The sequence below is a fragment of the Dermochelys coriacea genome, chromosome 1, assembly GCF_009764565.3.
Source record: "Dermochelys coriacea isolate rDerCor1 chromosome 1, rDerCor1.pri.v4, whole genome shotgun sequence".
Lineage (NCBI taxonomy): Eukaryota > Metazoa > Chordata > Testudines > Dermochelyidae > Dermochelys > Dermochelys coriacea.
Genome location: NC_050068.2, coordinates 244,545,431 through 244,570,000, shown reverse-complemented (window position 1 = coordinate 244,570,000; position 24,570 = coordinate 244,545,431). Strand labels below are relative to the sequence as shown.

Genomic DNA, 24,570 nt, shown 5'->3' with positions numbered 1-24,570 from the left:
ATGTCCATGTTTGTTGGTTTTATATGGGCTTCTAATGTGGACCTACACTTCTCTTTTGTGACTCTGACAGTTTTCACCCTTAAATACAATCTCCCTGCCCAACAACAATAAAATAGCAACTCACAGTAAAACCGGCTCATTCCCCCAACCTCAGTACAATCATATACTGTCTTCTGGGAAGCTTGGTATGGGCCACAAGAAGGAACATTTTTTCTTGCTCTTTTTCCCCTTACCCCATTCCTTTTCTTCCCTCCTCTGCCCTATAGGGTTTTTGTGCTCAGGTCTCTCCTCAGACCATTTGAATGCAGCAGCTGGAGCAAGGGGATGCTCTTCCAGTGTGATGGAGCTCTCAGCTAGTGTATGGGTAGCAACCATTAGTTAGGAGGTATTAAAATGATGATCAATCTGTTAAGTAAACAGTTCTAAGGAGGATATTTGGGAAAACTAATTTTTAAAATAGCTTAGTACTTATAACTGAGTGTGTCCCTGTAACATTCTGATGATAGTTGAAAGTGTTTAAACCAGAATGGAAACTCTCTTTTTCTTGAAAGAACTGCTTAGTCAAACTGAATTAGTCAAGTGGATGGATCAAGTTACTCTGATTGTAGTTTTTTAAATAAACTGTCTTGTTTTTATTTCAGATAACTCAACAGTTGGAGAGCATTTGTTTACAGATCATTGGCCTCGTTTTGCAGAAACACGTAATAGGTATATGCAGAAGCTGGCGTTTTGAAGTATCCAGTTTGTTTTATATGGCAGAAAAAAGTTACTAATGCAATATTTTAAAATCTAACAGAGCAAATAGTACTGTCTTTCTGCCGAGTACTTTTGTCAGGACTTCAGCTCAGGCTCGAATAAGCCACTTCTCTCAGGACTAAAAGAAGTTCATTTTTAGTTTTGATTTGGGTATCCTGATCTCCTATTTTCATGTTACTAAAACTATTACAGTAAATTACATTAGCTTCTGTGCATTGAAGCACTGAAAAGCATCAAACTCAGTTCCCTATAACATTTTAACTTGATTTGAAATTAAGGGGAAGTGACCTTTGATTACATCTACGCTCTTGTCAGTTCCCTTTATTAAAAAGCTTCAGTTTTATGGCAAAGCCTGTAAATTAAAGCAAATCCTTAGAGAATGGAAAAAAGTGCAAAATGTTTTAGAAACAATTTTTTTAGTTCACCGGTAATGCATTTTTTCAATGCTTATAAGAAACAAAATATAGTGTGATTCCTCTTTTTTGGAATTTTTCAGTCCATATTCTTCAGTCTCTTACTATATAACATTTTGCCTTTCCAAAGCTGTCTGCTCTTTGCTGTATGGCCTGAGGGCATGTGTTTGAGAGATTATGGTATTTGCAAGCAAAACTTCTCTTTTACAGACCCCTACCTCAAATTTTCTTCTCTTCAGAGTTTTATGAAGAAATTCTCTCCTTGGCATACAGTTTGACGTGCCAGATGATTTCCCCCCAAATGTGGCAGCTTTTAGGTGTTCTATATGAAGTTTTCCAACAGGATTGCTTTGAATACTTTGCAGGTATGACTGTTCCCCAGCTGTAGTGTATTGTAACTGTTTGTGGATACAGCTTCAAAAAGCTATCTTGTGGAGTTAGTTTCTTTTAGTCTGTATTAGTGAAAAGAGCACATGTGCTTGGGCCTTGTTGTGAACACCCCAGTACAACAGTGGGCTAATGCCATTGTTCTTTTCTTGGAGAAATTTGGCTGAATAAGTCAGTCTTATACATTGTACTAGGTCCAGAGCTCAAAGGAAAATCCTAAAAAATTATGAAACTATCAATTTGTTAGCTAAAATGTAGTTATGTCTGTGACAGGTTTCAGAGTAGCAGCCGTGTTAGTCTGTATTCGCAAAAAGAAAAGGAGTACTTGTGGCACCTTAGAGACTAACAAATTTATTAGAGCATAAGCTTTCGTGAGCTACAGCTCACTTCATCGGATGCATTTGGTGGAAAAAACAGAGGAGAGATATATATACACACACACACACACACACAGAACATGTTCATGTTCTCTGTGTGTGTGTATATAAATCTCTCCTCTGTTTTTTCCACCAAATGCATCCGATGAAGTGAGCTGTAGCTCACGAAAGCTTATGCTCTAATAAATTTGTTAGTCTCTAAGGTGCCACAAGTACTCCTTTTCTTGTTATGTCTGTGCTAATTCTTTTTCTCTGTTTACATTTAAAAACCCCACCTTGCAAAGGCATCTGCTAGCGCAGATAGCTGTATGCAGAAGCTTTAGGACTCCTGTCATGCTCAGGGGTCCAAGCTAATAGATCCCATTGCAGGGTCAGGGCCTTAATGGTTAGAGTTTTGGGGGTGTTGGTTTTATGTAAAATCTTTTCTTGTTTTTTTTAGATATGATGCCTCTCATGCACAATTATGTGACCATCGACACTGATACTTTACTGTCTAATCCAAAACATTTAGAAATCATTTACACTATGTGTAAAAAGGTAAGACTTGTATTTCTTGTCATAGTCCTCACCCTTAATGTTTGAGCATCAAATATTCAAAATAAGAGTGACCAAAGCTTGCCAGTTGGTGGTTGTTGATTGGTCAAGATGAAGTGATAAGCCTTAGCTCGGTTCCCAGTGGACGCATGACAGAAACCACTTCCACAGTTCTAACTGATTTCCTCATCAGAGAGGCCACAGTTTAAATGGACATGAGAATTGAATTCCCCTTTCATCCATGAAGCATGTGAATAGACCATTGTGGAAGAAACTTGCCATCCTGTTGCTCGTGTTGTACCTGTTCTGTGGAAAACAGGACTTCACTTTGCCAGGCTGTTAATCTGCCATTATTCACCAAAACTGCAATCACATGGCAGAAAATACCAGTTATCAAGGATACTCATAATAACTTTTAAAATAATGTTTTCCACAAGAAAAGGACAAGCACTGAAATAACGTCATGGAAAAATGTTAATATTTGTAAAGAATTATACGGATTTTGCAGACTCTAAAATCACAGTTTGAATTCTCCAGTCTTGTGCTCCTTTACCATGGTTTCTTATATATACATCTCTCCATACACATGCTCTCTCTCTCTCGTGTGTCTGTGTGTGTGTGTGTATTTCCACAGCAGATTGCATATGATGTTGTTGGGCTGAATTATCATTCTTGTTGTTAGGTATTAACTGGAGATGCAGGAGAAGATGCAGAGTGTCATGCAGCCAAACTTTTAGAAGTAATTGTTCTTCAGTGCAAAGGGCGGTGTATTGACCAGGTAATGTATTACAAATAGCTTTTTATAGATTTGATGCTGTTACACACTTCTATATAAATACAACCACATTCATAGGAGTTTAGTAGATGAAAAATGTAGATTTAAGGAACAAATGTAGGAAATCAGATGTTCTAAATGGAATTGTCCTCCAGCACACTGACTGTGCAAAGGATGTAAATGAGTTCAAGAGATTTTTTGGATTTGTTTCTCGTGGAAGAGATTAAAGGACATGGCATCTTGAAAAAAAAAGAAAATGGGATTAAAACTGAACAGTAAAAAACTGGTATCTTGGGCAGGATTCTCTTTCTGTTTCCTAAATTTTCTCCTGATAGCATTGCTTGTTCTGAACTGAAGGAGAAATTTTAATACATTGCTGTGATTTAGAATTTAATCATGGAAGTCAAACTATTGGAGTTGTTTCCCACAGCAATATGAACTCAGACTTTTTTTATGATTAGTGCTGTATTTTGAATTGCTGTGTATGCTGTAAAATGCATGACTTAATATTTGCAGTATGGCTGTATTATGGTTGCTGTGAGTACCATAACTACAAATTTCCTGGTTCTTTGTATATACATTTTCAACCACTATCTGGATTAGTGTATTTTTCACATTAAGTGCTAAATTCTTCTTTGTTATTCCTGTGTAAAGCCCCAGCTCTGCACAGCAAGAACAGATTGTGTTCATTTGTTCCTGGACCCTTACATTTACTGGATAATTCTGAAGTTAATTTAATTGAAATCAGTAGAATTCCACTCATGTAAATCTGGAGTAATTGAAGGGAAAATTTTGCTCTTTTTTTTTTTTTTTTTTTAAATGAGAAATCTGAAAGGGGTGGAATTAAATCACATAAATTTTCAATGAAATTAATGTGTAAAAGCACCACATCTGTGTTTAATGAAATGATTGCACATGGAAAGAAAAATTTTCTCCCATGCTCATAAATATTCAAACACATTCCCAAATATGCATTTGGGATATGCCTGCACCTTCTTATAGGGAACTATTTATTTCATAATCTAGACATAGAAACTTGCGCAATGCAAATACCTGAATAACTATACTCTTTGCAGACTTTTGTAAGAAGTTTTTCACCATGCTTTGTTACAATTTGGCAGAATATATATTTCTTGCTGAGGGTTATGTACATGTCTTGTGAAACTTTAAAACTAAGATGTTTTTGATTTAGCTTAAGACAAGAAAATATTTGAGCTCTTTTCCCAAAGCTGGAAAATGCCTTTTATACGCACTAAAACAAATCCTACTAAATTTCCCAAAAATATTTACCTTTGTGTTGAGACTAGCCATAACTTTTAGTCCAAAGGGTAATTGTTTTAGAATGCTTTATCAGCATGCAAACAGAGTCTTAAGGTGAAGGTACACTCTTGCTTTTATATTGGGAAATGAATATACTGTACTATTATGAGCTACAAGCAGAATTCCAGTTGACTCTTTGTCTTCAGCAGGTTTGAGACTGATAAATGCTTTTAAATTGTTATGCAAACTGGCAGTATTTTTAACATTTAATTTTTTCCCCTCCTGTGTCCCCAGTGTATCCCACTCTTTGTAGAAGCTGTGCTAGAGCGATTAACTCGAGGCGTTAAAACAAGTGAGCTTCGTACCATGTGTCTTCAGGTTGCCATAGCTGCCCTTTACTACAATCCTGACCTACTTCTGCACACATTAGAGAACATCAGATTTCCACACAACCCTGAGCCCATCACAGCGCAGTTCATAAACCAATGGATGAATGACACAGATTGTTTTCTTGGGCAAGTATTAAGTCTTTTTCTTAAAATCCTTGTTTATCACTTCTTGGCAGCAGACTTCTGAGCTTGTTTTGAATCCGTAGTCACATTGATTCAAGAAATTAAATTCTAAAGCTAAGTTTAAATAACAGTAACCCACACCAAAAAAATCTAATTGCTGTAGTGCAGTTAAAGGTGACCTGCACATATTAAGTTTTTCTTTTCTGTTACATGCTGAGTATCCTGCATAGCGAGTATAAGATGGCATTGAGTACATAATCAATTTTAGCCTCTCAGGTGCCCTGAGGTTCCAGAACATCTGCCTCTGCATGAGATGGCCCAGTATGCACTGGGCTGGGGATCTCAATCACTGAAGTATAGAACCAACCCAGCAGGATTTCAGGGAAATGATTAAGTTTGTGGAGTGTTTATACAACTTTTTTCTATTCTAAATTTTTAAAATGTGCTGAATGTAGTGTGAGGTTTTTTTCCATTAAAAAAATAAACAAATAACCTAAACCATCCCCAACCAAAAAAATCCTCTACTCTGTTTCTAGTCGCCTCTCCCTACCCTCCCACCCCCCCCAAAAAAAAGAGGCTGGCTGCATGAATCAAAAGGGGCTCCACAGTTGACATTGCCAATAGTGCATACTGGGTCATCTCAGCGAGATGTAGGCATCTGCAATCATTTGTGACCCCAAAAAGCAAAGAAATCTAACATCCTTTACATGCTGAATGGCTTGTGCCCTTAATTCAGGACATTTGGCACATAATATTTTTGAAAGTTAATGTTTTTTCTAAAGTTTGTTGAGGCAGTGGTTTTCTAAAGCTGTTTGTTTTTCTTAGGCAGTTATTGGCTAAATGTTGGGCAGCATCTAACCATGAAAGTCATTCTGATCCAAAATTGGAGATGAAACTAGCTTTCTGAGCCAATTCGTTACAACACTGTAGTAATGTCTTTGTACCATATGTAGTCTGGAAAAAATACTTAGTTTTGGGGGTGTCCTCTAGGATCCCACACCCATTCTTCCTCCTTTTACTTGTAGTTTTTCCCCAAAGGTCCTTGCATTGCTTTGACCCTCCCTCCTATCTCAAACCCTTTCGCATGGCTATCAGCTTCAGCCAGAGAATGTGTACATTATTGGCTGCAGTGGTTGAGTTAGTGCAGGGTGCAAACAACACAAACACAGTTTTAATTAACACAATGCATATTGCGCTTGGGTTACTTTGATAGAGGCAGGTGGGGCATAACGAGAAAACAACTGTAAGGTAAAATGTCTCAGGACGTGCCAGATGCTTGAAAGGCGGTTTATCTCTCTCTTCCTTTTCTTTACTTTTTAAAATGTATTACTTAGATGACACAGTGGGAAGGGGAACAGTTTGTAGGCTGCAGCAAAGCAGAGAAACCCAACATTTCTCAGAGGTTTTGGTGAACTTCCAGGTCCTGTGTGCACATTCTGCCAATTGGACCAACACTGCCAGAGAGTTGCACATAGCAGTGTGGCAGAGAGGCCAGGTGCTGCAGTATAATTTTGCTATAGACAGATGCCCAATGGAAAATCTCATCCTAGTATTGTCTATTAGGTAATGGTTTAGTAAGGATTGGTTGGGGAAAATAATATAGCTTAAAAGAAATGTGAGTGTGTCACTTACAAAGGTTACTTGAATTGATGATTGAAAAGTAGGGAGGATATTTTGTGACAGTGTTGGCAATCTCATATTAAGGAATTCATGTACATTTCTTATAACGTACATGGCCATACACTTCTGTATGTCTGTTTGGAAAGTTGAGAATCTCCTCTGTCCAATGGTATAAGGCTCCAGTTTCTTGCTATGCTGGATTACAAGGCATTGGAGCTGAAGACTGTCACTGGTCTAAAGCCTTGAATACCAAGGGGAGGGATGGAGAGTGAAGTCCATACTTCAAGAGAAAAGATGAATATGTCTCTTCTTCACGTAATTGTCCACATGGATCCCATTTCTGGTTTGCACATGTCCTGGATACATGAATGAGATTGGGTTCTTCTGGCCAGCAATGTCCATTGTAGCAAAGCCAGCACCCTGAATACTCTCGCTCCCCTTCCTTAACCAAGGGCATAAGGAGCAGAGCAGCTCCAACCATCCCTCTGTTCCTTCAAACAGCTCATGCTTTGTCTCCTTTTATTGTGCTCTATACAACTTAAATCTCTTTTGTATGTATAGTTAGTATATTAGTCTAGATAACATAATGGTTAGTTTTTCTGATTATTTTTATGCCTGTTGGCTTAAAAAACACTAAAGCATAACTTGTTAATATTAGGGACTTCCCCAGTACTGGATCTAGCTTCTATGGCTGAAGCAAAGTCTGTGGGGTTCAAAACTTGCCTCTCCTTGTGATGCTCTTATTCCACTGAAGGATGGTCATATGAAATGCCTCTTTTGCCTTGAGGAAGTGTGTAGCTCAAGAGATGTTGAATTTTATCATTTCTTTTTGAAAAGAATTCAGAAGGCAAAAGAGCCTTAAACTACTCCTCCTAGATCATTCAGTGGGAGCCTCCTTAGAACTGGAGGAAAAAGGCTCAAATAGGTTTCATCCCTGAGTGCTCCTATTAGCCATGTTAGATTCCAAGTCATCGAAGGCTTGTCTCCTGTAAGAAAGATTCCAGACCACAGTGGACCTTGTCAACCACCTGCAGGCTTATTCAAAGACATTAGTAAGAGTATGGCTCATGCTTCTGAGTCCATATGACTTTCGGTGTCTACATGATGTAGTTTGCTAGACTTCAACTACGCTCCATGCAAGGATGGTTGAAATCAGTGTATTTGCCAAGCAAACATCACATGGGCATGCAGGAGACAATCCTACAAGAAGTTGTGTCCTCATTAAACTGGAGGAAAGACTCATTACGGGTGTTTAAGGGAGTACCCTTCTCCTCTCTTCTGCCAATCAAGACTCCACTCAGGCATGAGCAGCTCATTTAGAGCACTTGCAAACTCTGGGCATGTGGTCTCAGCAAGAAGCTTGTCCGTACGTAACTGTTCTGGAACTCAGAGCCATCTGCCTGGTGTGCAGAGCGTTCCTTTCCTCTCTTCAGGGATCTGCAGTCCAAGTGCTGACAGACAACATCACAGAAGGTGGAGCAAGTCATCTCTACTCTGTCAGGAAGCTGATCGGCTTTGGACTTGGTGTATTTACTGTAAAGAAAGTAACTGTTCTTTTAGGTTTATTTAAAAATATGGTGACTTTCTGGAGCTGCTCAGCGACTTGGAGTGCTAGAACTAATCTGTGGGGGTAGGGGAGGTTGAGCTGGATAAGACTGCCCTGTATAGGTGAAACATAAATAGAGTGTATCCCCTGGATACTGTACATTTGTTGGGCACATCTGTACCTATATAATGTGCTTTGTTTGGATTGTTTCATGTAGACTGAAATATGTATTGTGTAGTTATTTAAGATTGAATTAGAGTGACGGTGATGAAGAGACCTGTAAAACCCATCATGTGTATTATTTGTCATCTTTTCTTCGATGGCCTGAAATTTGAATGAGCCATTTTTTGCATGGTCAGTGTTTACTCTTCCTAGTAAAGATTCTTTTACAGAAACTAAAGTCAAAAGTAAAACTTAATTTTGGTTTGAACATGTGAGAAATCAATAGCTGAATTCTCTAAAAGCTGAATAAGAAGGTTTAGTTGATGAATAGGAAGCATTTGACTTCAAAAGAGCTAGGATTTCACTCATAATCTTTTAAAAACTGATGATTTGTATTTATTTAAGCAGAAGATCTGATATAGGAAATTAAGGCTGGTCCAAACTCTGTAACCTAAAGGAAATGGCTAATTATCTGCAACTCAGAAAGGAAATGCATTGATGTGGCTGAAAGAAAATTGATTCTTGACACAAAAGGGGCAGCTAATTAGTATAAGAAAATCTTGCTGGTTTCCCTTTGAATTTCCTAAGATTCAATTTAAAGTAGAAAAGATCCTTTAGCTCCTTCTGTCAATTACTGAAACAAGTATTTGTGGGCTACAAAAGGGCTTGCAGATTATGAAGACTGCACACAATATGTTAAAAATAGACTTGCCTTATGGTAGTATGCTGCGCTTCCATTTGGGGAACAATCTGGATCCTTAGCACGCCAGGCTGACAGTGCTGTTGAGGTAGCAAGGAAAGTGCATGTGTGGTGGAAGAGTGTTTTACATTGCTGACCAACTGACTCAACATTAGCGAACACCCCAGGGAATTGTGTCCAGCCCCCCTCATGCAGGTAGAAGGGTTGCTTCAGTTTGGGCCTATGGTGGGGAGAGAATAGATGGATGCTAGAGCATCCGTCCCCGCTACAAAAAATATCCTATTTTGTTTGTTAAATCTTCTTGGTACTTGATACAGACTCAGCATAACAGACTGCTGAACTTTGAGTAAGATGATTGCTAGATCTGCTATTCATCTGTGGCTGACAGGCAGAAGAAGCAGTTCTTCCTTTGTCTCAAGTTCATTAAAATTGGCCTGGTGCCTGAGTTTCAACTATCCTTCTGGGACCTCTAACACCACACTATATTTCAAGAGCACACATTCATTCTTGCAACTGCTCATTTAGATGCTTGAAAACATAGGGAGAGAAATATTCTATATTTGTGAAACTATTTGGGTTAGCTCCTAAGAATAAATCCATTTTAAATGGTAATACTTGAGTCCTCTAGTCTCCCTTATTGTCCAAGAAGGGGAATTTACTAGGAAGCGGAGGCACTTATTACTGTGTCTTCTTGACTTTTTGCTGTGTTTCCATTTTGGAATTGGCATTACATGCCTGTAAAGCATTGAAGCATATTATAAGATGTAGTGATCACATGACATTCACTGTTATGGTGCACATATAGTAAACTTAGTTCATTGCACTGTAGGGACTTGAAGAAATTTCAAGGCTTCCAGTGTCAGGCTACAGAATGTGTATGGATTTTGGGACTATAAGGGGCTGCTATCATAGAAAGGAGCTGCAGGAGATGGGTGTGCATGGATCAAAATTCAGGTTTTTTTCTCTCTGGTCTTACAAAATTCATCTTGGTGATCTTGTACAGTTGTGCTTTACACATATACAGCACCTTTAATCTAATAATATCAAGGGACTTTACAAATATCAAGCCTTACAACACGATGGCGTGCGTAATTGGCGGTTGTAAGCCTATATTAGTGATGGATAAACTGAGGCACTGAGCAATTACATTTTTTCCCCCTGGTTGCAAAACTGAAAATAGAATTCAGGAATCCTATCACCCTCCTGATTTCAGCTCCTAGCCTGCCTTCCCTTTTTTCTTTGTGTGTGTGTGTGTGTGTGTGTGTGAGAGAGAGAGAGAGGGCGGGGGGAGAAGAAATCCTAAAAGTTAGAGTGGATATCCTTCATGCTCAGTTGCAGTTAATAAATTTCTCAAGGCAATTAATGAGGGAGATGGCAAACACCATGCAGGCAAAACACACAGCTTGATAAGCTGGTTGACTTTGCTTTCCCTTGGATGGACTATTGTAGCCAGAAGGCTGTGCTTGCTCTTTTTAAGTAGCTTATTGCTATTGTGCATCACTCAGAAAACAGAACTGCTTGGCTAAGCCCAAATGGGACTAACATACTAAAAGGCCTAATGAAATCCCGAAAAATCCCCATTCCTGTGTAAGCCCTTATTTATCACATCTTTGTAACCATTTGTTTTGCTTGATGCCTGTCTCAGATCTGGTTGGGCACCTCCTGTCTGCCACATGCCAGACTGCTGTAAAGGGAGCCTCTGGATCTCTGGATGTTTTAAGCCTCAGGTGTCTGAACAGAGCTCAGTCACTGCCCCAGTCTTGGGGCCCAGACCCTTTGTCTAGTGCCCATTCCTGAGATCTGGAATCCACAGTCCAGCTGCCTAGTCCCTTGGCTCAGTGCTGACTGCTCAAATTCCTCTGGTAGCTTAAATGCACTGTTACTTAAAGGTTTTGGGTTTTTTTAATTAATAAGATGTCAAGTAATCACAGTTAACCAAATTTATTATGAGTGTTAGGGATCAGTCAGCACAAATACAGAAAGATACGGGTTAAATACTTCCCCTTCCATTGATCTGGGGATACAACCAGCAGCATGGACTGGCCCAGAAATATAACTTGCTGCTGAATAGTATATATACCATAGGTTGTTACCATCAATGCAAACCCCCGAAGAGTAGTTTGTGTCATTCTTACCCTAATATTTCCATTGCCTTGCATTTGCTATCCAAGGTTGTTGGAAATTTTGTGCCTAGTTTCTAGCAACAATTATATCAGTTGCTTATTATTGTCAGAAACTTCGGCAAAATACTACTCTCACTGTGCGCTCCAAAACCAAAAGCTTACACACACTTTTTACTCTATATTTCAGGATAGAGGGTGCTGTGAAAAGTGGTTCGCTTTAGCATAAGTATAGATTCTATTAAAGATGTATAATATTAGCTAAATAATTTTGGTAACACCCTTATCCAGAACTCTACCCAAAAGTGTAAATCTTCTGGTATATCTCCAAAGGACCACATGGAAGGCTTACACATAACACGTGCAGACTTTGCACACAGCATTGTTCTTTAATAGAAGTAGAATTACACAGATCTACACAAAAGTAATAAACCCTATACTAATTTCCCCTCCCTCTGGCTCACCCTTTCTTTGGGGGACCGTCTGTATTCAGGTAGGCAAGGTTCTTCTCCCTTGGCTCATCCAGCTCCTGCAGCAGTTTCCCTCATCTTAAGCTGGTGAAAATAGCCAAAAAGAGCCAAAAGATCAGTTTCTGTCTTTCAAAACCTTCCAGTCCCTCTGTCAGATGACTCCTGCATCAGGAGGATGATCATGGACACTTACAGGTGACTTCGTTGTTGGGTGTCCTGTCCCGTGATAAACTATTCTTCTGGCTGGGAGCCAGTCTGTTGTTGAGAACCGTTTAACTTCAACGGGAGAGCACTTTAAGTCAGTGGTCCTCTTATTAAGCTTTTGCCACTACTCCTGTTGGAATTTAGGTCCAAAATGGAGGTAATGCGCAATAGAGAGAGTAAAGTATTGCATATTCAGAATGGAGTTTGCAGCTTGGTAAAGATACATACAGAGAATTTATAAATTGTGCAGATTCCTTATGACTTAATACCATGGTATGTGTGGCCTTTGACTAGGAATGGAATTGTAGGAGCTTTTTTAAAATGGGTAAAATGGCTGGCTCCCTGTAAGTTTTATTGCAGACCTTGCTATTACAATATTGTTTTAAATGTGCATCCTGTTAGTTTCCCCAGTCTCTCCATGCATTGACCCATCCTTCTAGTTCTAAGAAATCTGCAACAAAAGTGTCTCCCAAGAGCCTTTGTTTTGTTAGATGTCATAACTTGCATGGCCAAACCAAATGAGAAATGTAACCATGTTGAGACTATGGAAAATGGCCAGTTTGTTACCAGCTGAAAACATCTTATGATCAGACAACTAAAAAGGGATTTCTACCCCTTTTATCCTTTCCTCTTTCCCACCCCATTACAGTTTTGTTAGCAGTAACATTCTGGAGTGGATCCAGGAAACTGGATAGGACTGCTGTGTTGCATGGAGGAGCAAGGGAATGAGAACCTGCCAGCCAGGTTGGCAGAACATCTTTTAAGGTAGCTCAGGGAAAATTATCTTTCCTACAGTATATTTCTTGTCCTATTTGGAGTTCTGCACAAAGCTATCAGTCACTGAGAATTTTTGAAAACAGAGTTCCTTTAATAGCGAAATGCCTTATAGTCAGAAATACAGTTGAACAGTGTTTCTAGTACTACCCAGTATTCTAAGTGCAAACTAAAGTGTGTCAGACAGGAGATAAGGATTTACCCTTGTTCTGATGGCAGTTGTGATGCTTTTGCTTATGCAGCCCAAAAGCACTTAAAAAAAGAAAAGTGATTGTGTTATAAGCTCTTATCTAATTTCCTGCATACGGTCAATATTAGGGATCTTTCAGCTGCCACTTTCCAACCAACTCCCTCCCATAGAATATCTTTGGATTACTTTTCCCCAGATGTGTTAGTTTGCATTTTTCTGATTGAATCTCCTGGTCCATTATTCTGGATGCCTTTGAATTATTTCTTTCATCTCATTGATATTTGCAAAGTCTCTCAATTAAATGTAATCTACAAATTTAATGTACAATTTGGATGGTTTAAATCAGGGGTTCTCAAACTTCATTGCACTGCGACCCCCTTCTGACAACAAAAATTACTTCGTGACCCCCGGAAGGGGGGACCAAAGCCTGAGCCTGCCCAAGCCCCACTGCCCCAGGTGGGGGGGCCAAAGCCTGAGCCCCAGACAGGGGGCCTGCAACCTGAGTCCTGCTGAAGCCCTCGGGCTTTGGCCCTGGGCAGTGGGGCTCAGGCTTCAGCCCCAATCCCCAGCAAGTCTAAGCCAATCCTGGTGATGCATTTAAAGGGGGTTGTGACCCACTTTGGGGTCCTGACCCACAGTTTGAGAACCTCTGGTTTAATTAAAACCAGCCCCTGTGGTACTCCATCAGATCAGCCCCCCCCCCCCCATTCAGTATATTACTGTAGGTCATTGCTCTTTGCTTATGGTCCTTTTTTTACCAGTTTTCAATCCATACGACAGTACTCCTATTTAAACCAATTCAAATAGATTTTCCAGTCCAGTTTAGTGATGTACTGCATCCAACGCTTTACTGAAAATCAGATCAATTACATCATTAACCATGTTTATTTGTATTTGAGAATCCCAATCAGCAGCTCTAGGAAGTTAGCCGGTACGTGATAGGTAAGCAATCAGTTACTACATGCCGTACTTGCTATTGGGAATTTTGCATTTAAAAGCCTAGCGGAATAATATATTTAGAGCTGTTGTTTAGTACTGTAACTCTGCTCCTGAGTCCTCTGTAGTCTATACAAAGGGACTCGTTTCTCATGTAATATATTTGTATTGTTTTAGACTTCATGACAGAAAGATGTGTATAATAGGACTGAGCATCCTAATGGAATTGCAAAACCGACCTCCTGCGGTAGATGCTGTGGCTGCCCAGATTGTTCCTTCAATCCTGCTCCTGTTTCTGGGATTAAAACAAGTGTGTGCTACGCGAGAATTTACGGAACATGAAGACCAGGCTAAAGACGAAAAACACGATGCAGAAGATAATGGTAAAATCTCCCATTTCCACATTGTGGATTTTGTCTGGATTTAATTTTAAATGTGTATGAAATGACTGTTCATTTTAAGACTCTTCAGCCAGTCTGCTGAATTGGTCTGGTTTATTGGCTGCGTGGAAAGATCCTCGTGTGAACTGGTCATTCCTCTTAAAATTAATGCTAAAGCCCTTTTGGGTATATCTATGTCGCTCTTCCTGCAAGGGTAGTTTTGTTTCAAAAAATAATAAAAGCTGCAAATCTAGGGTGCCTGATCACAAATGTGCTCTGTAAACCAGCATGCAGGAGACTCCTGACTAATAGGCCAACAAAAATTTGGCAGTGCTGTGGAGGCAGCATTCTTGGTCCCTGGGAAAAAAATGTCCCCAGTAGCTACCTCTTCCACTAATTTAAAAAGCAATGATAATGGGCTTGGAAGAGATCCCTGGCAAGTCATCTTTTCCCAGATGAAGGGTGGCAAAAGGAAAGATGGATTAAAAAATGTCTTTTTGGAAAAAACCTGATATTTTAATTTAAATGGGAGTTTTTGATTTAAATAACATGGGTTTATTTTTAAATGAAAATGTATTTACAATTAATTTTAACTTGTAAGGAAAGTCAAACCATTGAACCAGTGAAGTCATTGGCTCGGCATCTGGAACCAGAGTTGGTTGAAGTGCTAAACCAGCTTTTGATAGCAGTAGCTTCTTCTGCAGGATCAGAAAATATTTTCTTCATTTCAATTTAATCAACTAGTTCAGTTCAATGATTAGTTCATTCAAAGTTAAGAAACCAACTGTGAGTTGAAAAAAGCAAAAAAGTTTGTTTTCCTCTGCTAATCTGTGAATAAAAACTAGGTGTGAGAAGATAAGATCTACTAGTTCTAAAAACTTGAAGGGTGGAAACAATAAATTTAATTAACTAGCTACAGATAATGCTTCCTTTGTTTGATAAATCCATTTTAAATGGAAAACCGTGTTTTGATGAACTTTATTCTATTGTACCCAACATATTTGAGGTAGTTTTGTTTAATAAAGCAACTTTAAAGTGCTCTTTTTGTGCACTTTTAATTGAATTCCAAGTTCCAATCTTAATAAAGATTGACACAAATCTTGAGTAAAAAGAAAATCCTCTAGTAAATGCATCATTTACCATTTTCTAACATCATGAAATATAGAAATTAAGAATGTGAATGAATGTAAATTAATCTATATAATTTGTGGCAAGGCACCTTCTCGGTCTCACCAGACTCCGCTGTTTTTAACCTTGGTGAGATGGGCTTGAGGTAAAACAGTCCGTCTTGGCTGCACATGGGCAGTCTGCTCCCTCTCTCAGCTAGTCTTTTAGGTTTCAGAGTAGCAGCCGTGTTAGTCTGTATTCGCAAAAAGGAAAGGAGTACTTGTGGCACCTTAGAGACTAACAAATTTATTTGAGCATAAGCTTTCGTGAGTTACAGCTCACTTCATCGGCTGCATTTGGTGGAAAATACAGTGGGGAGATTTATATACACACACAGAGAACATGAAACAATGGGTTTTATCATACACACTGTAAGGAGAGTGATCACTTAAGATGAGCCATCACCAACAGCGGGGTGGGAAAAGAGGAGAACCTTTCATGGTGACAAGCAAGGTGGGCCATTTCCAGCAGTTAAGAGGCTCGTTCACCTGCGCATCTACTAATGTGATATATGCCATCATGTGCCAGCAATGCCCCTCTTCCATGGACATTGGTCAAACTGGACAGTCTCTACATAAAAGAATAAATGGACATAAAGCAGACGTCAAGCATTATAACATTCAAAAACCAGTCAGAGAATACTTCAGTCTCTCCGGTCACTCGATTACAGACCTGAGATTGGCTATCCTTCAACAAAAAAACTTCAGAAACAGACTCCAGCGAGAGACTGCTGAATTGGAATTAATTTGCAAACTGGATACAATTAACTTAGGCTTGAATAGAGATTGGGAGTGGAAGAGTCATTACACAAAGTAAAACTATTTCCCCATGTTATTTCTCCCCACCCCACCCCACCCCCACTGTTCCTCAAATGTTCTTGTTAACTGCTGGAAATGGCCAACCTTGCTTGTCACCATGAAAGGTTTTCCTCCTCTCCCCCCCCTTCTGGTGATGGCTCATCTTAAGTGATCACTCTCCTTACAGTGTGTATGATAAAACCCATTGTTTCATGTTCTCTGTGTGTGTATATAAATCTCCCCACTGTATTTTCCACCAAATGCATCCGATGAAGTGAGCTGTAGCTCACAAAAGCTTATGCTCAAATAAATTTGTTAGTCTCTAAGGTGCCACAAGTACTCCTTTTCTAGTCTTTTAGGTTGTTTTTTCTCTCTTATGGGAGGGAATGCAGCCTTCCCTCCTGGTGAGGCTTGCTGTCTTGCTACTCCTCTGGCAACTTGACTCCTCACCCTACCCCTTCTCCCAACAAGGGAGGGTTTAAAAAAGGTCTCAGGCAGCCCTTAGTTTGAATCAGCTGATCCTAATTGACTTCAGGCAACTCTCTTCTCAGCTGAACCTGATTGACCTGTGGTTACCCCTCCTCAGTTGATAGGGAGGAGGGCCTTTTAACCTTCTGGACAGTTTTATACCCCCACCCCTTGCAGCTGTCTCTCCTGAGTTTATCACAAATTGCTTAAATAACTGTGTATAGATAGTATATGCTCCTGGTTAGCAAAATGTACCAAATTTAATGGAAAGGCTATATTTTGTTGCAAATCAACATGTTACCAACCAATGAGAATCAATCTTTCTTTAGGAAAATAAATAAATGCAAAACGAGATTAAAATCAATTATTTATATCAAAGTTTCCTGCTTACTGTTTAAATCATGATCAGACTCAGTGATGTAAATTGCTTAGTTTAAATCAATCCACTCTGGCACAAAAAGCCTTCAGGACAGGTTTACAAAGCAGGAATTGAGATGGTCAAGATTGAGATGATCAAGATTCCTGTGGCAGAGAGGCCTCCTCCTAATCTATCAGGCAAAAAAAGGGAAAAAAAAACCAGAGAACTTGCTGAACGGGGAGAGTGTATATTACACAGCATTAATGACAGATTATTTCATTATCTGAATATATCTAATTTGCCGTATGAGATAAAACCATTGTAGGCTCTAATGTTTAAGATGGGTACAAATGAAATGCTTTTAAGAGGTGCAAGTTTCAGACATAATTGTAATTAAATTGAGTTGCCTCTGCTTATTGAGCATAAGAATGTGGTACAGTAGCTGCACAGTCACACCAGTAGCCATGTGCTACTCAGATCTCTGGACTGTGATTTGCCTAAAACCCCCAGTCCCACCCATACCAGATTGCTCTCCATAAACCCGTAGCAGATATGACCAATTCCACTTACTTCATCCAGCTGACAAAAGAAAAACGTGAAATGCTGTTTTTAGCCCCCGTTCTGTTCTCAAAAATATTTCTTAGATATTTTGGCATAGTAACTCAAGACCTTGCTTAAGTCAGAAATATCGATGTTTGGAACTTAGATTTCAGGTTTTTGGTTCAGGGTCTGATTGCTGTTTCGTAAATACGAAGCTGGGTAAAACAACCAAGGGAAGTTGTGTTAAGTATGTGCAGTTAAGAGAGCGCTCTAAAGGTTGGTATGCAATAAATTTGACAAAAGTCTTTTAAGTGTACATGTTTGTAAAGTCCAAGTAAGTCTTTATTTGCTGTAATTTATTAAAAAGCAAATGACAGGCCATTTTTATTAATTTAAAAGAGAAAAGTTGCTGTTTTACTCCTACAGCAGTCTTTTACTCACAAACTAATTGGGTACATGTGAGAACAAATTTCAGTTTCACACTTCCAAGGTATTATTAGAAACAGCATAACTATGTTCTGAAATGTATGAAATATTTTGGTGTCTTCCTTTTTCACATCTTCAAGGTTTTATTTTTTAAAAAATGGTCCTTTTTCTGGCCAAAAATGTACATATACATGTTTTTTCCCTTAATATTTGTAATTATTGAAAGCATATGATGATTTTAAAAAGAAAAATGTTGATTCTTTTGCAGAAGAGATCCCAAGTGATGAAGAGGAGACAAATGAAGTGGGTCAGGCAATGCAAGAGAATCATGGAGGAGGTGGTGGTGGAGAAGATGAAGATGAGGATGACGACGATGATGACTGGGATGAAGATGCAATGGAAGAAACTGCTCTAGAAGGATTTAGCACTCCTCTTGACCTTGAAGATGGTGTAGATGAATATCAGTTTTTTACACAAGCACTGTTAAGTACGTACATGCCTGTATGCATAATTCTTTAAGATGATAATTCAGAGACACTTATGTTAATAATTGTTTAAAATCCTTATCTGCGGTGTTAGTAACCTCTTGCACTATTGAAACTGAAAAAATAACATGATCTTTTTTGTATGTTTGCTTCACCATTTATGCTAATTTACCTGAGCTTGGATTTTTGAAAATTTCCCCCCTTTCTTCTAATGAGTTTCACTTTCTGATTCTCCTGTTCTAACATAACCATGAAATCTTTGGCTAGCACACACTCGCGGATACATCCAAAGCTGAACAGATATTCTAACTGAAAAGGTCCTGAAATCATTTCTGTTCATACTATCTCTATTGCAATTTTTCAGACAAAACCTAAATTATAGGGCCTAAACTACTTCAGCGTCTTTTGAGTGCTCAGATAGAAGTATTTATCATTTTCTAAACTGTCAAAACCCTAAAGGAAAAAGCATTTTTCTCCTGTCCAGAAGTTTTAACAACTATAGTTTTATTTTTAACTTTGAAATAAGTCTGATTTTCAGCATAATGGATGCATTTTGACCGTGAAATTGAACATGGCTGTGAATATTGGGCACACTTTGAAACATCATTAAGTCCCTGTTTCCAGAAAGCTCTTAAGCACATGCTTAATTTTAAGCTCCTCAAACCCCAGACCTTTGGGAAATAGGCCAACTTCATCTGTGGTCTGAGAAGCTAACAGAGGTGCCAAGCCAGTGTTGAGGTGTGAGGTCTGTGTTTTTAAACACACTCCCAGATCTCTTTTTATCTCTATATCTTTTTCATCATGTCCTTCTGAAATAGTCTTAAAACACAGGTTGATAATCACTTTGCATCCACTCCTTGTTTTGACAGCGGTTCAGATCCGGGATGCAGTCTGGTACCACTCACTGACAGCACCACTGAGCGATGATCAGAAGAAACAATTACAGGAAATTTACACATTAGCAGAACACCGGCGAAGTGCTGCAGGTCAGTCATTTCTCTGGGGCTGTTATATGTTGTAGGGACTCTGGAACAGAATATGCCTCTGGAACAATTATATAGGGTGCAGTAGGCCAACATGAATCCCTGTACACTACTTGACCTGGGTATTAGAGGAGGTTTGAGGAGCATAAGTGGTGCGTAGGGCCTTATGCTGTCTCTGCATTGAGATGAATTTCACGTAGAGATTAACATTGCCTCTAATTTGTAAACTCCTATCTGGCAGATATAGTTGTTTAAATAGGGACTGGGCTAGATTTTCAGATGGACTTCTCACATAAAAAGTAGATTAAGGGTATGTCTATGCTACCTGCCGGATCGGCGGGCAGCGATCGATCCAGCGGGGGTTGATTTATCGTGTCCAGTCTAGACATGATAAATTGACCCCCGAGTGCTCTCCTGTCGACTCCTGTATTCCACCGCCGTGAGAGATGCAGGCGGAGTCGACGGGGGAGCGGCAGCAATCGACTCACTGCAGTGAAGACACTGTGGTGAGTAGACCGATTTCCTGCCCTCCCGCCCCCCCCAGTGTAGACCGGGCCTAAGGTATTACCTGGCTGACAGCCATTCATTTGATCAAGACTGTTATAGATCATTGTGTGTTTTACAGCTGTTTAATTTTTTTACCACTAAAATTACTTTTCACAGTAAATATAAGCTTATGAACATTTAAAAAGGGGCCTGCATTGATGGAAATAAGCTCATTAAACCGAGGAGCATGCAGAGCAATGTCATGTATAATTATTTCATAATAAATTAATCTTTCAATTTCTGTCCTATAGAGGGGTGTGAAATGTTACTTTAAAAAAAAAAAATCTAATCTGCAATTTATCCCTGCCGTGGCAGATCTGAGAATGAAGTCTTGAAATTTGTTAGTCTCTAAGGTGCCACAAGTACTCCTTTTCTTTTTTGGTCAATAGAGTTTGTTCCACAAGCTTCCTATTCCGCACAGGACTACGTAGATCAGTCGCAATTGCTCTCTACTCTTTTATACCCCTTTTCTTTCTCTTCCGTGAATTCTAGAGACTAAGACGATAGAACAACAAAGTGGTTACACGTTTGACAACAAAGGACTGATCACAGCATTTAACTTTGGTGGAAATGCTCCTGGAGGCAACTGAAGGAGAAACTGCAAAGGACTCTTGGAATGGTTTCATCATTACATTTTATTATAAGTCATGACTTTTGAGTGTGTGGGGGAGGGTAATCTGATGCTCCAGATGGTTTCCCTTGGAGACAGCAGTGTGTCCCCCCCCACCCCACCCCCAGACTGCTCTTTCTAGCCAGCTACTGTAATGTTCAAATTCTTGTGGTGTTTTTATAATTTGATGGACTGAAAAGAAAACATCTGCCCTCAAGGAAACTGAATGACTGGGAGGGGCTAGGTTGAATCTAGTTGAGTTGCACTTCTCAGGTTTTTGCTGTGCAGAACTGATGGATTCATATGGATAACAGTGCCTTCTGTTGTATATGGATTATCTGAACAAATGAATTTGAGTGTATCGTAATTTTTTTAAGTGTAAGGATTCTTCTAGATGCACTGTAAGCCTTGGTTCCATGTTTTCCTACTGTCTGTCTTGTACTACATGACTTAGTTGTTTGTTAATTGCATATACATTGCTGGTTTCAAAAACATCATCTCAAATTCCCTCCTTGGTGTAGACCTTTGTATGTTGGACATTCTTCTGGAATTGTAAAGCATACTCTGGGGCTTTCAAGGGTTCTTACCAAAAAGCAGGTTTTACCCTTGATGCAACAGTCACTTCAGCCCACATCCTTGAGATCTCTCCCTTAAGACCGCCCACTTGAGTTATAATGGCACTCATGCCCTGGCAGGTTCAGATCAAAACAGACACTGGTACCAAATAGTTTCCATCTCCATAAGTGTGTGAGTGATCAATCTCTGGCCCTTGCGAGTAGATGAGCTACATGACAATTTGTCTCCTTTATTGCTGAATATTGGGTTTTATTTTGGGACCCTGTAAATTCTTTTCCTTTAGTGATTCATTATCATTCCAGCTATAGTACTGAACAACTGGGATCCATATCATTTTAGAGCAATAATTTATCTTAGTGGAGGGGAAAGCAGATCCAAATCTTTCTTTTTTTATGTCTGAATTTCTACTCTGCATCCCATCTGGCTCCTCTCCCAGTGCTGTAACTTAGTCATGTTTAATTTTTCCCACATTTAAAAGGTCAGTCTCTTATACTCAAATATACACAAATACCTAATTGTATGTGTGTTCGTACAGTGAAACTTGTCTTAAGCAGACACCCAGCTAAATACTGATGTGCACGGAAACCCTTCTTCTATAACTAAGAGGTTAAAGTTATAGTGGAAATGATGGGGATACATTAAAATGGTTAAATATTTTAAAATGAAGATTGAAGGTAGAATCTTTAATCCATGTTTCATGTCTTTTTTGTGTCTGATCACTTGTTCAGGGCTTGAAAGTGTTTACTAGGCAACTGTTACCCCAAGACTGACATGAAAAGTGAAAAGACTTTTGCCAGGGGTGATACCCAAGGGAAAAAGTTCAACTCTTCCTTCCTTCCTTCCTTCCCCATCACCTCTTCCGCTATTGCAAAGGGGAAGGATGCTGTCCTTGGACCCTGCTCAGGGCTCTCATCTTTTATACTAACCTGTCTCTCCCACTGCCCAGCTGTGAAAATACACCTCTCCTGCCCTTCCCTCCTCCTGCCCCAGAATCTTCTGCCTGCTAGAACTGCTGGGTGGAGAGAGGTCTTCTGCTGCTTTAGCCCTCTTCAGCCTTCCTGCCTACTGCTGTGGGGGTCATGTGTCTGCTACTTTACCCCTCCCTCAGCCTCAGTGTTAGCTCCTCTCCAGTGGCCTTCTCTGCCACTGCTTAAAGTTTTTTTCAAAGCAGCCCCAGAATGAAATTGACTTGGTTCTTGATAAAAAGAAAAGGAGGACTTGTGGCACCTTAGAGACTAACAAATTTATTTGAGCATAAGCTTTCGTGAGCTACAGCTCACTTCATCGGATGAAGTGAGCTGTAGCTCACGAAAGCTTATGCTCAAATAAATTTGTTAGTCTCTAAGGTGCCACAAGTGCTCCTTTTCTTTTTGCGAATACAGACTAACACGGCTGCTACTCTGAAACTTGGTTCTTGATAATTTTCACTGCTGTACTCAGGGTTTTGAATAGCAGCAGTGAAAACTATCATGTCTCTTAGATCTGCTTTCATTCCCCTAAAGCCTGAGAATGCTTTGAACGCTTGAAAATTCAGGCCCCAGTGCCTTTGCTAATAAAGTGATTGGTGATTTTGGATGTCCAATATCAGACCCTTCAAAGAGGGCAGAGGCTTGGTACTTTTTGAAAAAGTCAGTGGTCACTATCCAAGATTTAGATCTGGAGATATCCATCTAGCGTGTGAGGGAGACAACACTACATATTACATCACTTTACATTCAGTTCACAGTTGGGGGTTTTCTTACAACCATAAAAAGCTAGAAACTTGTTCTCAATTCTAAACAAAAATTATTCAGAAGTCGGTAGCATTGATTTCTCCACACATACTTGGCAATGGAAGCTTCCTTTTTGCCATTGGGCATCTGGCAAATGGAATTTTTAAGCCCTGTGTTCATTTATGTATAAAATGTTGATGGTCAGTCAGTGGGATTTCCTTCAAAGCCTCTCCTCACACCAGAACTAAGAACAAAAGGGATTTTTTTTTCTTCCGCTAATAAAAGGCATTGCTTAATCAAAAGGTAGTTTTCAGGAGTTAACATGTTCAAGCAGAAATCTACCACTGTATAGTGCTGTCCTTGTGTCTACCCCTCTGAGTCATGGTTGTTCCCTTAATGCTGCTGCTTGTATACTTTTCAAATGAACTGCCAAGAAGATTTCATCCAGATGTTTCTTACAATGGACTTGAATTGCTATTTGGAATCTCACAGTTGTGGTCAGAGGGGAGATTTTAGGAGATGGTTCACAAAAGGGTAACTAGCTTTCTCCTTCCCAGGAGATTGAGTAAATGTTTCTACTGGCAAAAACAAACAAATTTATACCCTTTTTGAAAAGGTATCAATTAAAGAAATAGTCCAAGATTTATTGGGCTCCAGACTCCCCTTTTACATGTGGTTCTCTTTTAATGTGATAAATGTGCATTCATACACAATCATAATAGGTAAGGAATTGTAGGGATTTCTTCTTGAGATGTGTCCAGCATGTACTACATTTAGTACAAATGTGCATTGCTGTATCATGTTGAAGCCAGGGTAATCGTGGATCGTCAGATACCAGCAACATGGAACTGAGCAAGATGTAGTTGCCCTTAGAAATGCAGAGACTTATGAATGTATTGTCAAATAAAACAAGGTTGATAAAAGTAACCTTTGCTGCCCTGTGCCAGCATTCACGCAGTGTGAAGGCGACTGTATGGATGCTATGGGTGCTTAAGTATGACAGATTTGTGTAGGTTATAATTATAGCAAGTGTGAACTGATGTGGTAAAAGATCTTTTTCAGATAAATTAACCGGTCCTGGGTGTGAAATTTCAAATGCTGTTTTGTCATTCTTAAACTTCGGGTGACTCTTATTATTCTTTTGGTTTCCTCTTTTTGCTTTGGCTGAGTCTTTTTTGGAAGGGGGAAGAGTACAGTTGCAACAAAGCAAACTCTACAACCAAAATGACTAGCTCCAGGAAGAAAGCAGGATACCAAACTGAAGAAAGCGTGCAGTGATTACAATTGATATGCTTTGGCAGAGTCTGGGTCAAAATATGTAACCATGTTCTGCAGAGTGTCCTAGTAAGATTCTTTGCTTCAGTGGGAAGAGGGTGTTTTGGGGGTGGAGGTTGTGAGAGAGGAGGTATGGAAATAAGTGATTTCCTACTTCAGAATATGCCATTTGTCCAGGTGGAGAAATTTAGTCTCTGAGTGTTGGATTACATCACAAATTAGTAGACAAGAGCAGCCATCGGAACTGTAGAATTTTGGAGCCCATCAGGCAATACTATACCATGCCAACCTGATTTCTGCACGGCTACCTTCAGAGCTGGATGCCCGGCTAGCTGCTGCTGCTCTCTGGCCACCCAGCTCTGTACGCAGTGCAGATAATTGCTTGATGACCCCCTTTTGTATTAGAACCCCCGGTTTGATAAACTCTGATTTAAGGACTTTTCACGTTTATATTTTGCCATTTTAAAATACATATCGTGATAGAGCACGCCAGGGAGCAGTGGGAGAGTGG

The 24,570-nt window shown here is 39.5% G+C and overlaps 1 protein-coding gene across 4 annotated transcripts in view; it reads left to right on the top strand.

The window, feature by feature from the left end:
* The window catches only part of IPO8 (importin 8), a 66,906-nt gene extending 42,986 nt beyond the window's left edge, over positions 1-23,920 (top strand). For all 4 annotated transcript variants that reach the window (XM_038372622.2, XM_038372631.2, XM_043518133.1 and 1 more), the window contains 9 exons: positions 642-708; positions 1,409-1,534; positions 2,373-2,470; positions 3,150-3,245; positions 4,797-5,017; positions 13,914-14,119; positions 18,141-18,359; positions 19,227-19,343; positions 20,379-23,920. In XM_038372622.2, coding sequence (XP_038228550.1) covers positions 642-708; positions 1,409-1,534; positions 2,373-2,470; positions 3,150-3,245; positions 4,797-5,017; positions 13,914-14,119; positions 18,141-18,359; positions 19,227-19,343; positions 20,379-20,476 — 1,248 coding nt within the window. In that variant the 3' untranslated portion in view covers positions 20,477-23,920. The remainder of the gene's footprint in view (positions 1-641; positions 709-1,408; positions 1,535-2,372; positions 2,471-3,149; positions 3,246-4,796; positions 5,018-13,913; positions 14,120-18,140; positions 18,360-19,226; positions 19,344-20,378) is intronic.
* Positions 23,921-24,570: the final 650 nt, after the last annotated feature.